Below are 16,100 nucleotides of genomic sequence, written 5' to 3'. Positions count from 1 at the left end.
CTTTACCTTCTCTGGAGACTTGGTAAATATGAGTTTCAGCATTGGGGATGGCAGAAATAATATAGGGAATCCTTTCCCATTTACTGTCCAACTTGCTGGTTCGGTGGTTGTTTTTCAACCATACCTTGTCCCCTAGAGCTAGGGGTTCTGCATGGGCAGCCTGGTCATAGTCTTTTTGTTGTCGTTCCCGAGCACTCTCCATGCGTTCCTGAACGATCTCCTTAGCATTGAGGAGACTTCTTTGGTGCTCCACTACCCAATCAGTCCTTGGCAGTGGGTTAATCACATCCGGCACTTGCACACCCAGGGAGTGATCCGCAGGCAACCTCCCTTGTCGGCCAAACATCAAATAGAACGGGGTGTAACCGGTGGAACAATGAATGGTGTTGTTGTAGGTATACATAAGCTGTGGCAACAGAGTAGGCCAATCACCCCTCGTCTCAGGGGCTACTGCTCTCAGCATTTCAATGAGAGTTTTATTCATCTTTTCACAGAGTCCGCTACCTTGCGGATGATAGGCGGTGGTCCGGACTTTCTGGCAATTATGCAGCAGGCACATCTCTTGAAACAGCTGTGACTCAAACGCAGACCCTTGGTCAGTGAGGATTCTCTCTGGACAGCCGTAGGGCAGAAGGAAATGCTTCCAGAATGCCTCTGCTGTAGTCTTAGCTGTCAGGTCTTTCACAGGCACTGCTACGACAAACTTAGTGAAGTGATCAATAATGGTCATGGCATAAGTATACCCTGAGCGACTCGGCTCCAACTTCACATGATCAATAGCAACAAGTTCTAAAGGAGTTTTACTTACGATAGGATGGAGAGGCGCCCTGTGGTCATGGCGTTCAGTCCGCCCCACAGCACAGGCAGTGCATTCTCGGCACCATTTCTCAATATCTTCTCTCATCCCAATTCAATAGAATCTTCTGCGAATGGTGGCCTCAGTCTTCTGCACACCGAAGTGTCCGGACTGGTTGTGGTACATTTCTAGCACCAGACTGGCATCTCGATGTGGGATGAGGATCTGATATATCCTATCACAGGACACTGGATCCAGACTCCTTCTGAGCAACAGGCCTCTTTGAAGGAATAGTTGGTGGCGATGTCTCCACAGTCTCGCTAGTTCTGGGTCTGCACTCTTCCTGCGGCAAATTTATTGTAGAACGCTGGCATTTCCACTTCTTCCCAGGCATCCTTTGGTTCATCTGGGGCTTCGGTAGTGGGAAGCCACGACAGGGCATCAGCGTTATCGTTGGAGCGGCCTGCCCGGTATTTTACAGTGAAGTCATAGTTGGCAAGGCGGGAGGCCCATCTCTCCTCCAGTGCCCCTAATTTGGCTGTATTCAGATGCGCCAGGGGGTTATTGTCCGTGAAGGCCACAAACGGTGTGGCGGCGAGATAGTCTTTAAACTTTTCGGTCACAGCCCACACTAAGGCAAGAAACTCCAGCTTGAAGGAACTGTAGTTCTGGTCGTTATTCTCAGCTCCCTTCAGGGATCTGCTGGCGTAGGCAATTACCCTCTCTTTGTTATCTTGCACTTGAGCCAACACGGCCCCCAGGCCTCTTTTACTGGCATCTGTGTAGAGGTGGAATGGCTTCTGATAATCTGGGTAACCCAGAACAGGGGGTTCAGTCAGCTTCTTCTTTAGGAGCTGAAAGGCAATTTCCCGTTCTTCGTTCCATTCAACAGGAATTGGAGTTTTTGGGCTCTTCTTTGGATGCCCCCTCAGGAGTTCCTGGATTGGATCCGCAATTTGTGCGAAATGGGGAATGAAACGCCTGTAATACCCTGCGAAACTGAGAAAGCTTCTCACCTCTTTTACGGTGGTAGGAGTAGGCCAATTGCGGACAGCAGCAAGTTTATCAGGATCAGGCTGTACTCCTTCGGCGCTGACAACGTGCCCTAGGTATCTTACCGCTGGTTTCAGCAGGTGGCACTTTGATGGCTTGATTTTGAGGCCATATTTGGCAAGGACTTGGAACACTTCCGCCAGGTGTTCTAGGTGGTCCTCATACGTCTTGGAGTATATAATGACGTCATCTAGGTATAACAATACGGTTTTAAAGTTCCTATGGCCTAAACAACGTTCCATCAGCCGTTGAAATGTCCCTGGAGCGTTACACAGTCCAAACGGCATGTAGTTAAATTCAAACAGGCCCATAGGTGTAGTGAAAGCAGTCTTTTCTCGATCTTCTGGGGCCATAGGCACCTGCCAGTACCCACTAGTCAAGTCCGAGGTGGAGAAATAGGCTGATGACCCCAGGGCAGTCAAGGACTCCTCAATGCGTGGTAGTGGATAAGCATCTTTGTGAGTGATTTGATTTATCTTTCTGTAATCCACGCAGAACCTTATGCTGCCATCTTTTTTTCGCACAAGGACTAGGGGCGCAGCCCAGGGACTGTGACTGTCCCGAATTATGTTAGAGTCTTTCATCTCTCGTATCATCTCTTTCACAGACTGATAGGTAGTAGGTGGTATGGGTCTGTGCCTCTCCTTGATAGGAGGATGAGAGCCAATGGGTATGGTGTGTTTGATTACACTGACCTCTCCATAGTCCGTGGAGTGCTTGCTGAAAGCCTTGTGGTGCTCTTTCACCAGATTCAGAACTCCCTCTATTTGCTCCTTCGGGGTGGATTCGTTCCCCACATAAAGTTCTTCCCACCAGGATACTGTAGAGGCGCTGGCAGGGGTGCTGCTGCTCTGTGCGGTCTGGAACGTCTCCGTGGCAGGCAGACGGATAACATCCTGGAAAGACACTTGGAAAAGCTGAGCAACGGGGCAGTGCTTAAAAAGAGTAACAGGGTGATCACCAAAGTTAATTATACGGACAGGCACTTTACCTTGGGACACGGTCACCAGACTCTTGGCTGTCCGTACGAAGGGGTGATTCTCAATCTGGATGGGTTCCACTAGGGCTTGGTAGTCCTGACCCTGGATCCCTAACACCGCACGGCAGCAAAGGATGATCTGAGAATTTGGAGGCAGGATTACTGGCCGGTTGTCCCGGATCCGAACAGTACAAATTTCTCCTTTCTTGTTGGCAAACCTTTGTTGAGCGCACAGCACGCTGATAGTCTTTTGGATGACCCTTCTGGAAGCAGGCGAGGCTGAGGATATAGTTTGGTTCAATGCCTCAAGCACTTCAGAGTAACAGTTTTTAAGGACATTGGTCCCTAGGATCACAGGGTGTCCTCCTTTATCTCCTGCTTGTACCACAATTACACCTTGCTGTGGTAAGGTGGCCTCTCCCACCTGAAGAGTAGGTTCCCAGTATCCGTGAACTTTCACTGGCTTCCCGTTGCTGGCAATGATATCTAGCCAGGACTCTGGTGGCAAATTTCCACTTTCTTGTTGGCAAACCTTTGTTGAGCACACAGCACACTAATAGTCTTTTGAATAACTCTTCTGGAAGCAGGTGAGGCTGCAGATATAGTTTGATTTAATGCGTCAAGCACTTCAGAGTAACAATTTTTTAGAACGTTAGTCCCTAATATCACAGGGTGTCCTCCCTTATCTCCTGCTTGTACTACAATCACGCCTTGCTGTGGCAGGGTGGCTTCTCCCACCTGAAGGGTAGGTTCCCAATACCCATGCACTTTCACTGGCTTACCGTTGCTGGCAATGATATCTAGCCAGGACTCTGGTGGCTGGGTGAGGAGACTTGGATCCCAGAACTTGCCAAAGGCAGGTCTTTGGATGGTGGTGACCTGTGACCCCGTGTCCAGAGGGGCTTCAAAGGGTACCCCGTTGATACATATTTAAATTTTTGGACGGGATCCCACGTATTTAGTCATCCAGCTTGGATCCTTTGGACCTACTGTTCTACCTCCCGAGGGGCGGTCCTCTGCCTCAGGGGTTGCCCGTTTAACTGCCAGCACATGGATTCAGTATGTCCATATTTCTTACAATGATGGCAGACAGGCTGCTTTCTACTTCTGGACCGGTAACTCGGTCGCCCATCAGGTTCTTTTGGATATACATCCCTATAGGCAGGTGGGAGTCTTGGAGGAAAAGGGCCTTCATCTTCCAGTAGTATGGGTCTTTCCCACTCCTCTATTTTCTTGCATACTTTCTCTAAGCTCAGAGTGAGATGGTTCACTTGCTCCATTAGTGCTGCCACTACATCTGTGACTGGAGCCTGGGTGGCTTGACTGACTCCAGTGGGCCCCACATTAACAGTCTTTGGCTGACAAGCCTGAGGTTCAGGGAAGGCTGCTGGCCCTGCGGCAGGGTTCTGGCCTAGTATACAGATGGCCAATTCTTTAAAGTCCAAAAATGCACAGTGGGGTGTTGAGCTGACAACATCCGTAGCTGGCCCTTTAAATGCTCAGTACTTATGCCCGCAATGAACTGCTCTCTAAGAGTCCTGTCCTGATCCTCAGCTTCTTTGGGATCCACTTGGACTACAGCTCTCAGTGTCTCTTGTAAGGACAGGGCAAAATCGTGGAGTGACTCCCCAGGCTGCTGCTTTCTGCTGAAGAATCGCATTTTAACTTCGGACACTGTTCTGGCCTCGAATGTGGTGCCGAGGCGATCAAAAATCTGCTCCAGGCTACTCTTTTCAGAACGGGGCCATGACATGACTTCCCTGCGGGCGGCCCCTTATAACTGAGCTAGGAGGATTTCCATTTGTTGTTCGGCAGATATGGGATAGAGCCGGAACAAGGCCAGTATCTGGTCCCTGAAGTCCTTCAACTTATGGGCTTCCCCTGAATAACGTGGGAACCAGGGGGCCCCAAAATAATATGGCATGGTTAGCGGCAGCAGGCTTGATGGTGCCGCGGCGGCAGGGGTCCTAGGGTCGGTTGCTGGTACTTCAGAAGGCACGACTGGGGCCACCTGCCCGTTTTCTTCAGGTGCGGACATGGCGTTACTAGGCGGGTATGGCCCTTTAAATGTCAGCGGAGCGGACCGGAGCGACAATGTAAAAAAAATTTTTTTTCAGGTAAAGTCTTTGGTCACTAATAGGGGACCCTCTCCAGTGCCCTAGCAGGGGTCGGGAATGTTCCGGTAAGGTAATCGGAAGGGGCCAGCAGAAGATTAAAGTCTGTACTCACTCTGGTGATGCTCGCTCCAAGTCTGGCTACGTTCGTTGGACGTCCTGCGTACAGCGTCAGCAGGTAGGCGCGGCCTCTCGCAGCTCCGGGATTCAGGTAGGCGGCACCTTTTTCCAGACAGGGCGGCGTTCTTCCTCCTCGTTGGCTGGGCGGCAACTTCACCTTGTCCTTTTTTGCGCCAAAGTCCTTTTTTTCGCGCCAGCAAGCGGTGACAGCAAGCGGTGGCTTATGCAAACGGCAAACAGTCCATACAATATAATCTTCACACCGCAAATTATTACAGTTCTCTTTGGCCCAGCAATTTTTGATAAAGCAATTAGGGCTTGGTCACTTTAAGGCAAATAACGGCACACAGTTTTTGTATCCGCAATGGCGCAGGAATGATCGTATCCTGTTCGTGACGCCAATTTATGCAGCACGCCAGACCTGCAGGGTATAGCGACAGTGAGGTCACGGTTATGGGCAATCGAGGGTTACTCACTTTTTGGAGGAGAACCCTGGGCAGGCATGCGGCGGTGAATGAGAGGTAGACAAGTTCCTCTGGGGCACACTCTGGATGTAGAGACCTGGCCTGATGGTGTGTGAGGTGCCCTGGATGTTGCAGGTGTTTTGAGTGCCTGAGGCAAGGTCCCTTTAAGAATCGTGACGCCAGTGCCTGTAACGGTGGCACGCCGATTTGTAGGAGGATTAATAGAGTACACAGTTGGTAAACCAAACGTTGCTTTACTTTAGGAAACAGTCCAACTTTATACAAGTAATTGCAGTAGATGATAATGCAGTCCTTGACAGTACAAGTGCACAGCAGGTTGCTTCACAATAGGGTAGGTATAATCTTGCAAGATACTTGGAGGGTATACAGTTAATGCTTTGCAGTACAATGCTGCTCTATCCCCTCAGCTATTCTAGCTGGCTGGATCCCAAGGCCCGGATGCCTAATTGCTGGCTTGAATCCTTGGTATATATAATCCTTCCTCCAGTATTGACACTTGCTTTATATTAAACACTTCTGCCCCTCAGGTTACTTATCTGAACTTGTGGTATTGTCCTTGCTGTGAGGGATACTGCAGGTTGCTCCCAGGAGGTGCATCTCCTACTACTGGGATGTCTCTACTGAGCTAGATTAGCCTCAGGAGCTTCAGGCTGACTAGGTGTCGCTTCTAGTTCCCTGGCATACACTAACACTCCCCTGTCTGGGTCTACCTATATATACTTAGGGCTCTCTAGCTCCCTCTAACGTCTAAGAGGCTAAACTACACCCTAACAGGCCTGACACCCAGATAACACAGGGAAATGCATATTAAACATCACATTAATGTAAAAGACATGTGAACCTTTGTGTAGCGCCCACCTTTACCTAGTGGGACACTACACGTCCCCTAACAGGGGACGTGTATGGAATAGAGTTTAGACAACCGCAAAGAGTTGTCAATAGTTGACACACTCATGACATAAATTTTATTCCTCTATGCGTCAATCTTGGTGTAGTGATGACTGTGCTCGTGCGCACGTTTGGGAGATTGCAGTCGATGGTCGTGCTGAGGTAGTTCAGTGACAGTTAAGTGACCCAGAAAACAATGATTATGCAGTGTGGGCCCATTGTTGGCCTAGTAGGCTTTAATGATCACCTTAGATGATCACAAAGAAAATTTATGTTTTTTCTATGCAAAATTATCCAGCCGATCGCTTTTGGTCTGTTCACAATGAAGCAACGACCTTATCTCATCTGGGGTGTGCCAACATTGCCATTGCCAACACACTCATAGAGGTGATCGCTTCATTGTGATACGCAAGCCCCTTCACCACAACAAGGTAACGATCACGAAGGGGAATTGACACATGTATGTGCCTTTTTTAATTTTTTTTGTTTTTGCAGCCACAGTGCAGCACCAGAGGCCAGAAAAATTAGGCATGTACACAAGCCTGAAAAATTAGGTATTGTTGCAGCCGCTGCTGTAGCAGCGGCCGGAAAAATTTATGTTTTCCAGGCAGAAAGTGCACTAAAATATTGCGGCTTGAACCCTAGTTGGTGGCGGAGAAGTCACGCAAGTCATCCGGCATGCAGAGATTAAATACAGCAGCGTGTGGACCATTTTATAGCCCAAGGTATCTCATCAGGCCTTTTTTAGTCAAATGCATCGCCCACTGTCAGTCCCTTCGGGATCCATGCCTCATTCATCTTAATAAAGGTGAGGTAATCTAGACTTTTTTGACCTAGGCGACTTCTCTTCTCAGTGATAATACCTCCTGCTGCGCTGAAGGTCCTTTCTGACAGGACACTTGAAGCAGGGCAGGCCAGAAGTTCTATCGCAAATTGGGATAGCTCAGGCCACAGGTCAAGCCTGCACACCCAGTAGTCAAGGGGTTCATCGCTCCTCAGAGTGTCGATATCTGCAGTTAAGGTGAGGTAGTCTGCTACCTGTCGGTCGAGTCGTTCTCTGAGGTTGGACCCCTAAGGGCTGTGGCGATGCGTAGGACTTAAAAAGCTCTGCATGTCCTCCATCAACAACACGTCTGTAAAGCGTCCTGTCCTTGCCGACATGGTCATGGTAGGAGGAGGATTACTTTCACCTCTTCCCCTGTTAGATTCCCGTTGTGCTGTGACATCACCCTTATACGCTGTGTAAGGCCTCTTTCACACTTGCGTTGTCCGGATCCGGCGTGTACTCCACTTGCCGGAATTACACTCCGGATCCGGAAAAACGCAAGTGTACTGAAAGCATTTGAAGACGGAACCGTCTTCCAAATGCTTTCAGTGTTACTATGGCACCCAGGACGCTATTAAAGTCCTGGTTGCCATAGTAGGAGCGGGGAGCGGGGGAGCGGTATACTTACAGTCCGTGCGGCTCCCCGGGCGCTCCAGAATGACGTCAGAGCGCCCCATGCGCATGGATGACGTGATCCATGCGATCACGTGATCCATGCGCTTGGGGCGCCCTGACGTCACTCTGGAGCGCCCGGGGAGCCGCACGGACGGTAAGTACACTGCTCCCCCGCTCCCCGCTACACTTACCATGGCTGTCAGGACTTTAGCGTCCCGGCAGCCATGGTAACCACTCTGAAAAAGCTAAATGTCGGCTCCGGCAATGCGCCGAAACGACGTTTAGCTTAAGGCCGGATCCGGATCAATGCCTTCCAATGGGCATTAATTCCGGATCCGGCCTTGCGGCAAGTGTTCCGGATTTTTGGCCGGAGCAAAAAGCGCAGCATGCTGCGGTATTTTCTCCGGCCAACAAACGTTCCGTACCGGAACTGAAGACATCCTGATGCATCCTGAACGGATTACTCTCCATTCAGAATGCATTAGGATAATCCTCATCAGGATTCTTCCGGCATAGAGCCCCGACGACGGAACTCTATGCCGGAAGTCAATAACGCAGGTGTGAAAGAGCCCTAAAGCATACTTTTTAACTTGTTTTGGAACTGTTGCATCCTTTCCGACTTCTGGTAATTCGGTAACATTTCAGCCTTTTTCTGCTTATACCGGGGGTCTAGTAGCATGGCCACCCAGTACAGGTCGTTCTCCTTCAGCCTTTTTATACGAGGGTCCCTCAACAGGCATGACAGCATGAAAGACCCCATTTGCAGAAGGTTGGATGCCGAGCTACTCATGTCCCGTTCCTCGTCCTCACTGATCTCATTGAAGGTCTGTTCTTCCCCCCAGCCACGTACAACACCACGGGTACCAGATAGATGACAACGAGCACCCTGGGATGCCTGCTGTGGTTGGTCTTCCTCCTCCTCAAAGCCACATTCCTCCTCTGACTCCTCTTCCTCAGACTCCTCTTCCAGCGTTGCCGCCGGTCCAGCAAGCGATGCTGATAAGGCTCTTTCTGGAGGTGATGGTGATGGTGACCACAACTCTTCCTCTTCCTCTTCACACTCATCTACGGCCTGATCCAGCACTCTTCGCAGGGCACGCTCCAGGAAGAAAACAAATGGGATGATGTCGCTGATGGTGCCTTTGGTGCGACTGACTAGGTTTGTCACCTCCTCAAAAGGACGCATGAGCCTACAGGCATTGCGCATGAACGTCCAGTAACATGGCAAAAAAATACCCAGCTCCGCAGAGGCTGTTCTAGCACCCCGGTCATACAAATACTCGTTGACGGCTTTTTCTTGTTGGAGCAGGCGGTCAAACATTAGGAGTGTTAGGAGTGAATATTTGAAAAGTGCACCATGGCCGTGTAGGAACGCCTGAAATGGCCACACACCTTCCTGGCCTGCTTGAGGACGTCCTGTAAGCCTGGGTACTTATGCACAAAGCGTTGTACGATCAGATTCAGCACATGTGCCATGCACGGCACATGTGTCAACTTGCCCAAATTCAATGCCGCTAACCAGTTGCTTCCGTTGTCACACACCACTTTACCGATCTCCAGTTGGTGCGGAGTCAGCCACTGATCCACCTGTGCGTTCAGGGCGGACAGGAGTGCTGGTCCGGTGTGACTCTCTGCTTTCAGGCAAGTCAACCCCAAGATGGCGTGACACTGTCGTATCCGGGATGTGGAATAGCCCCTGGGGAGCTGGGGGGGTGCAGTTGATGTGGAGCAAGATGCAGCAGCAGAAGAGGACTCAGCCGAGGAGGTTAGCAAAGAGGATGGAGTAGGAGGAGTAAAGGAGGTGGCAGCAGGCCTGCCTGCAAGTCGTGGCGGTGTCACCAACTCCTCTGCAGAGCCACGCATTCCATGCTTGGCAGCCGTCAGCAGGTTTACCCAATGCGCAGTGTACGTGATATACCTGCCCTGACCGTGCTTTGCAGACCAGGTATCAGTGGTCAGATGGACCCTTGCCCCAACACTGTGTGCCAGACACGCCATGACTTCCTTTTCCACAATAGAGTACAGGTTGGGGATTGCCTTTTGTGAAAAAAATTTTTGTCCGGGTACCTTCCACTGCGGTGTCCCAATAGCTACAAATTTTTTGAAGGCCTCAGACTCCACCAGCTTGTATGGTAAAAGCTGGCGGGCTAAGAGTTCCGACAAGCCAGCTGTCAGACGCCGGGCAAGGGGGTGACTCTGTAACATTGGCTGTGAGGTACAGGGTCAAAGTTTGCTCAATGATGACGTATAGGGGGCGGACCGAACATCGCATATGTTCGCTGGGAACTGTTCGCCGGCGAATAGTTCGGGACATGTCTATTGTTAAGTGCTTGTATGAGTGCAAGGCGGGGGTGTAGAGGACAATGATTAGCATATGGTGCTGGAGATAGAAAATCTGGCCATATATAGTAGAACAAATGTGTTTTTTACCTAGGAGCAAAATGGGAGTTGTAGTACATCCAATTATAGCAGATATAGTTCCAACTGTACACCACAAGTTTGGCTTGTTTTGTAACTTTCCTAGAATTCAATATAGATATGCACAAAGAGGCTATGAAACAACATGGCAGCTTTCATAAATGACACCAGAAGGAATAAGGATAATAATTATAAGGATGACCTGAAAAGTACTTGTAGTGTATGGATTCTTAGTGTTATAATAATGCACTGTCCCTTTAAATTGTGCATAAATCACCATAGCATCAACCAATAGAATTGCAGGATTTGAATTCAAAGGAGGAAGAAAACTGACAGTTGGTGCCAGTCTGCGATTTCTCTGTTAGAGATACGACAGGCTCCTTACTTCTGCGAGCAGAAGAGACAAAGCGACGAATTTTTGGAGAGAGACGACGATGGGGATCTGCGCACTGAAGAACCACCTGCTAAGTGCGATTCAACGGAGGTAAAAAACCGTCATCTGATCAGTGGAATTGCTGATTTATGTCATCCCCGAAACTGACCGTTGGGAAACCAAAATCTAATGGACTTTATTGATAAAACACAAAGGTTTCAATATAAATACCCAAAACATGGAGAATCAGAAGTTATTATGTAAAAATACTGAGAAACTGAGGTTGTTGTATAAAATATGGAGAAATGAAAGTTATTGTGTAAAAATATGGAGACACTTTGGTACCAATCTTTATTAATATGGAGAATTTTCAATAAATATAGAACAATATAGAGGACCTTGTTTTTCAAATCCTTCATAGAAAATAAAATATGATATAGACATGTACATTACTATGCTGTATATAATACTTGTAGAAAATACATACAGGAGGCTTGGGCAGATAAGTGGCAGATGAGGTTTAACACTGAGAAATGTAAAGTTATGCACATGGGAAGGAATAATGCAAGTCACCCGTACATACTAAATGGTAAAACACTCGGTAACACTGACATGGAAAAGGATCTAGGAATTTTAATAAACAGCAAACTAAGCTGCAAAAAACAGTGTCAGGCAGCGGCTGCCAAGGCCAATAAGATAATGGGTTGCATCAAAAGGGGCATAGATGCCCGTGATGAGAACATATTCCTACTACTTTACAAATCACTGGTCAGACCACACATGGAGTACTGTGTACAGTTCTGGGCTCCTGTAAACAAGGCAGACATAGCAGAGCTGGAGAGGGTCCAGAGGAGGGCAACTAAAGTAATAACTGGAATGGGGCAACTACAGTATCCTGAAAGATTATCAAAATTAGGGTTATTCACGTTAGAAAAAAGACGACTGAGGGGAGATCTAATTACTATGTATAAATATATCAGGGGGCAGTACAGAGATCTATCCCATCATCTATTTATCCCCAGGACTGTGACTGTGACGAGGGGACATCCTCTGCGTTTGGAGGAAAGAAGGTTTGTACACAAACATAGAAAAGGGTTCTTTACGGTAAGAGCAGTGAGACTATGGAACTCTCTGCCTGAGGAGGTGGTGATGGTAAGTACAATAAAGGAATTCAAGAGGGGCCTGGATGTATTTCTGGAGTGTAATAATATTACAGGCTATAGCTACTAGAGAGGGGTCGTTGATCCAGGGAGTTATTCTGATTGCCTGATTGGAGTCGGGAAGGAATTTTTTATTCCCCTAAAGTGAGGAAAATTGGCTTCTACCTCACAGGGTTTTTTTGCCTTCCTCTGGATCAACTTGTAGGATGACAGGCCGAACTGGATGGACAAATGTCTTTTTTCGGCCTTATGTACTATGTTACTATGTTACTATGTTAGGTGGTAACATGCTTTTACCATGTATCTCAGTGGTACTATGAAGTATAGTTTGGGGGTCATTTACTAGAAAGCCAGAGACAGGATATACAGACATAGGCTCACATTTATTAATGTGTGTGCACCTAGATTCTGGCATAAACGACACAAAAATACAGCACAATTTGAGACAATTTGGCAAATCTAGGTCCACTACAAGTTTGACATTGCTATGTAATACCGGTGCCAAATTTCTTGAAACAGCTACACCAGAACAGTTGTTCTATGGAGGTGTGCGGTGTTAGATCCCTCCTGATCCGTGAGTGACGGCCTAACCTGAAGATAGGATTTTAATTATTAAAGGCTGGACATCCCCTTTAGTAAAAAATAAAATATTTATATTGCCCTTGGCCTCATTCACCCTGCATATTATTAATTTATTTTTGTTCTTTTCAAGCTTCCCAGGAAGAACGGGAGAAGCGACCATGAAGAAGAGGAAGAGAGAGGAGTAAGTGGAGGAGTTTCTATCCCTGCAGGCACCATAGCTTATACCCTTACACCAGCAAATCCATACTGAACATTACACATCACTACATATATTCTAATCAGATATAAGTAAGAAAATCCTTCCGTAGGTCTAGGAAACAGGGGTGTACAGATAGGGCCCCCATAGCAACAATTACTAAGGGCCCTCCTCCCAATAAGATTGATTCTAAATTTAGGATATGTTTTTATTAAGTAGAAGAATTGAAACATAGTTTAAAAAAGTGAATCAGGTAATTAAAAAAATTGTCACCAATTCTGTACACCATATTTCTCAATGTATGGCTTAAATACTAGACATAGATAAATCTTCCCCATACAGCTTTTGTCTCCTGCTTCTCTCATATAATACATGATAAAACTGTCATCTGCCGCAACCACTAAGGGGAGCTCAGTGGATAGGAGTTTATACAGTTACTATTGAACTCAATAGAAGCTGTAAAATGTTTATACACTGAGTTCCCTCTAGTGTGGGTGCAGAGAAATGCCATGGTGTCATGTTGAGAACATAGGAAGCAGCTCGGTGCTGGGCCCCTTAGCAGTGACATGATCGACCTACATGGTGAGGACACCACTGTTATGAAATATAGAAGAACTGAGGTGCAGCATAGGCCGACATCTCCTGGTGCCATGATACAGCTCCCAGCAAATCAGAAGTAATGCTTATTGTAGTCATGTGCATGAGGCCTAATTCTGTAATATCTATCTTCTATCACAGTTCACTGTCTGCCACCCAGGAAGAATCCATGAAGAAGAGGAAGATGGATGATTACATCCTTCATCCAGAAGAGCGGGCCGCGTTCTTCACACTCCTTGGTAAGACTGAATGCACCTTCCAAGCATGCCAACCAGACACTATGGACACATTTACTAAAGACTGGTACTTCATATGCCAGTCCTAATAAGAGGTCCTTTGTAGTAAGATGCACTGAATTTATTGAGGCACAGGACTCTTAAAAAATGTGCTACATCTTGTGCCATCAGTGCACCATAAACTGTAATCTACATCATGTACAGGCTGCCATAGACTTCATTTATTATTTACACCAGTTTTCTGGCGTAAATTATTATAAAAATGCCTCCTCTTTTTCCATTAATCCCTGACCATTTTCATGGGCATTGGAAAATCATGAAAATAAATTAACTTTAGGGCAAACTGTGGCTTGCTCAAGACACTGAGACTTTTATACGCCAGAAAACTGCCATATAGCTTCAGTAACTGTGCCGCACTGGTCACTGGTGAATTCACTGCTCAGGTGCTGATTATAATATGATGTCTCACTGAGGTTTATCAGCATGTTTCTGTACTGTATATGGAGGTCATACTGGTATAGTTCAGAAGGTATCAATTACATAGTGAAATAGTGAAAAAATCCTGTTTTTATTATTTTGTAGAAGACGAGAACATCCAGTTATTTCTTATCAGCGACAGCTGCTTGAAGATCTCGGACAAGGTATTATTATATTGAGGGACAGAAATTCTTCTATATTTCAGAAGACAGACTGGGGATACACTGCACTGCAGCCAGGGCCAGTGCAAGGATTTTTGCCAACACAAGCAAAGCTACATTTTGGTGCCCCCACACCCCCCCACCCCCGCAGCTCACCTGGCCCTGGTTCCGCCTACAGCAGCTGGCTCCTCCTCTGTGTGGTCCTGGTATCTTCTCTCTGCTTCAGACAATCGCTGGTTTGAGGACCGTATTTTTCTCCCTCTAAGACGCACCGACCTATAAATCGCACCTAGGTTTTAGAGGAGGATAATAAGAAAAAAATATTTTCCATTGCACCTCAGGTCAGACCAGCAATCAGGCCCCCAATGTTAGGCTACTTTCACACTAGCGTTCGGGGTTCCGCTTGTGAGCTCCGTTTGAAGGCTCTCACAAGCGGCCCCGAACGGATCCGTAGAGCCCCAATGCATTCTGAGTGGATGCGGATCCGCTCAGAATGCCTCAGGATGGCTCCGCTTGGCCTCCGTTCCGCTCAGCAGGCGGACACCCGAACGCAGCTTGCAGCGTTCGGGTGTCCGCCTGGCCGTGCGGAGCCAAACGGATCCGTCCAGACTTACAATGTAAGTCAATGGGGACAGATCTGTTTGAAGTTGACACAATATGGTGCAATTTCAAACGGATCCGTCCCCCATTGACTTTCAATGTAAAGTCTGGACGGATCCGTCTGACTAACTTTCACACTTAGAATTTTTTCTGAACTATAATGCAGACGAATCCGTTCTGAACGTATCCCAACGTCTGCATTATAGGAGCGGATCCGTCTGTGCAGACACCAGACGGATCCGCTCTGAACGCAAGTGTGAAAGTAGCCTTAATCAGACCTCAGATCAGACCCCCATGTCAGACATCATGTCCCCATGTCAGCCATCAGCGCAAATAAAAAAAAAAAAAATAACTTACCTCTCCTGCTCCTGGACGCCCCCACTCCTCACCACCAGCGCTCTCTCTCTTCTTCCTGGTTCTCGGCTGTCAGCTGTGAAGACTGCGCACAGCGAGGTCACATGGTGCGCAGCCCTTTACAGCAGACAGCCAAGCGGAGGACCAGGAAGCAGTGAGTACAGATCCTTCACTGCTTCCCGGTCCTCCGGTACTAATGAAACGCTTCATTAGTATTCACCCCATAAGACCCAGGGGCGGAAAATAGAGGCTATTTATTAAAAAAAAGGTTAATTTTTTTCAGCCCCTCCTGTCTCTGCGCCCTAAGGCAGCCGCTTGGTCTGCCTTATTATAGCACCAGCCCTGACTGCAGCTCTTATATCTGCATTAGGATTGTGGACAGGAATATACAGGAGCATACTGAACACATATATGTACTGTATAATATATTTACATAGGAAATGTATCACCAGCCTCTAACTCTGCTTCTCACTCTACTAGTATCTCCTGGCCATGGTCCTCACCTACTTCAGAAGAGCAGGACTGCCTACTGAAGAATATAGAAAATATTTCTTTCCATCTCTGTGAGTTTCTTTTATCATGAACCAATATGTATATATTTAATATTCATTGTGTAAAAATCCTACAAATTATCATGCATATAATATTACTATCAGTAATATCAGTACTGGTTCTTCTCATTGTCTTCTGACATACTCTTTATTCCAGGTTTTTGGCCAACCAATTTGAAGAGGACGAGCCATTTCGAGAGGAGATCTACCCCTGGGCCTTCGGATGAACGTGGACCATACAGCGGGAGCAGCTTCACCAACTGCGTAACCTATTGTTCATCCGAATGGGATTCAGAGCTTGGGTGGGCCGGGCCACCTGTGATCTGGTTAGTAACATAAAAGCTATAAACTGTGATTAGAAGCCAGTAGTGATTATAATAATGTATAAGATATTTAACTCCAGATGATGGCACAAGACCCTGGACATTGGGCATGGAAGAGAGAGAGGAAAGTCCATCACAGCTGGGCCATACGCCAATTCAGGAGGAAAGATACAGAATTCTCCATCAAAGGCCCATG

At 47.4% G+C, this 16,100-nt stretch overlaps 1 protein-coding gene across 1 annotated transcript; it reads left to right on the top strand.

The window, feature by feature from the left end:
- Positions 1–10,728: 10,728 nt before the first annotated feature.
- On the top strand, positions 10,729–15,828 carry LOC120993824 (speedy protein 1-A-like). Its single transcript, XM_040422291.1, has 6 exons — positions 10,729–10,778; positions 12,540–12,590; positions 13,344–13,441; positions 14,021–14,079; positions 15,511–15,593; positions 15,739–15,828. Exons 1-6 carry the CDS (start codon positions 10,729–10,731, stop codon positions 15,806–15,808), a joined length of 411 nt encoding a protein of 136 aa, XP_040278225.1. The 3' UTR covers positions 15,809–15,828.
- Positions 15,829–16,100: the final 272 nt, after the last annotated feature.

Source organism: Bufo bufo, chromosome 3 (assembly GCF_905171765.1).
Source record: "Bufo bufo chromosome 3, aBufBuf1.1, whole genome shotgun sequence".
In the NCBI taxonomy this organism is placed as follows: Eukaryota; Metazoa; Chordata; class Amphibia; order Anura; family Bufonidae; genus Bufo; species Bufo bufo.
The sequence above is the reverse complement of the archived record's forward strand: the minus strand, read 5'-3'. Positions and strand labels throughout refer to the sequence as shown.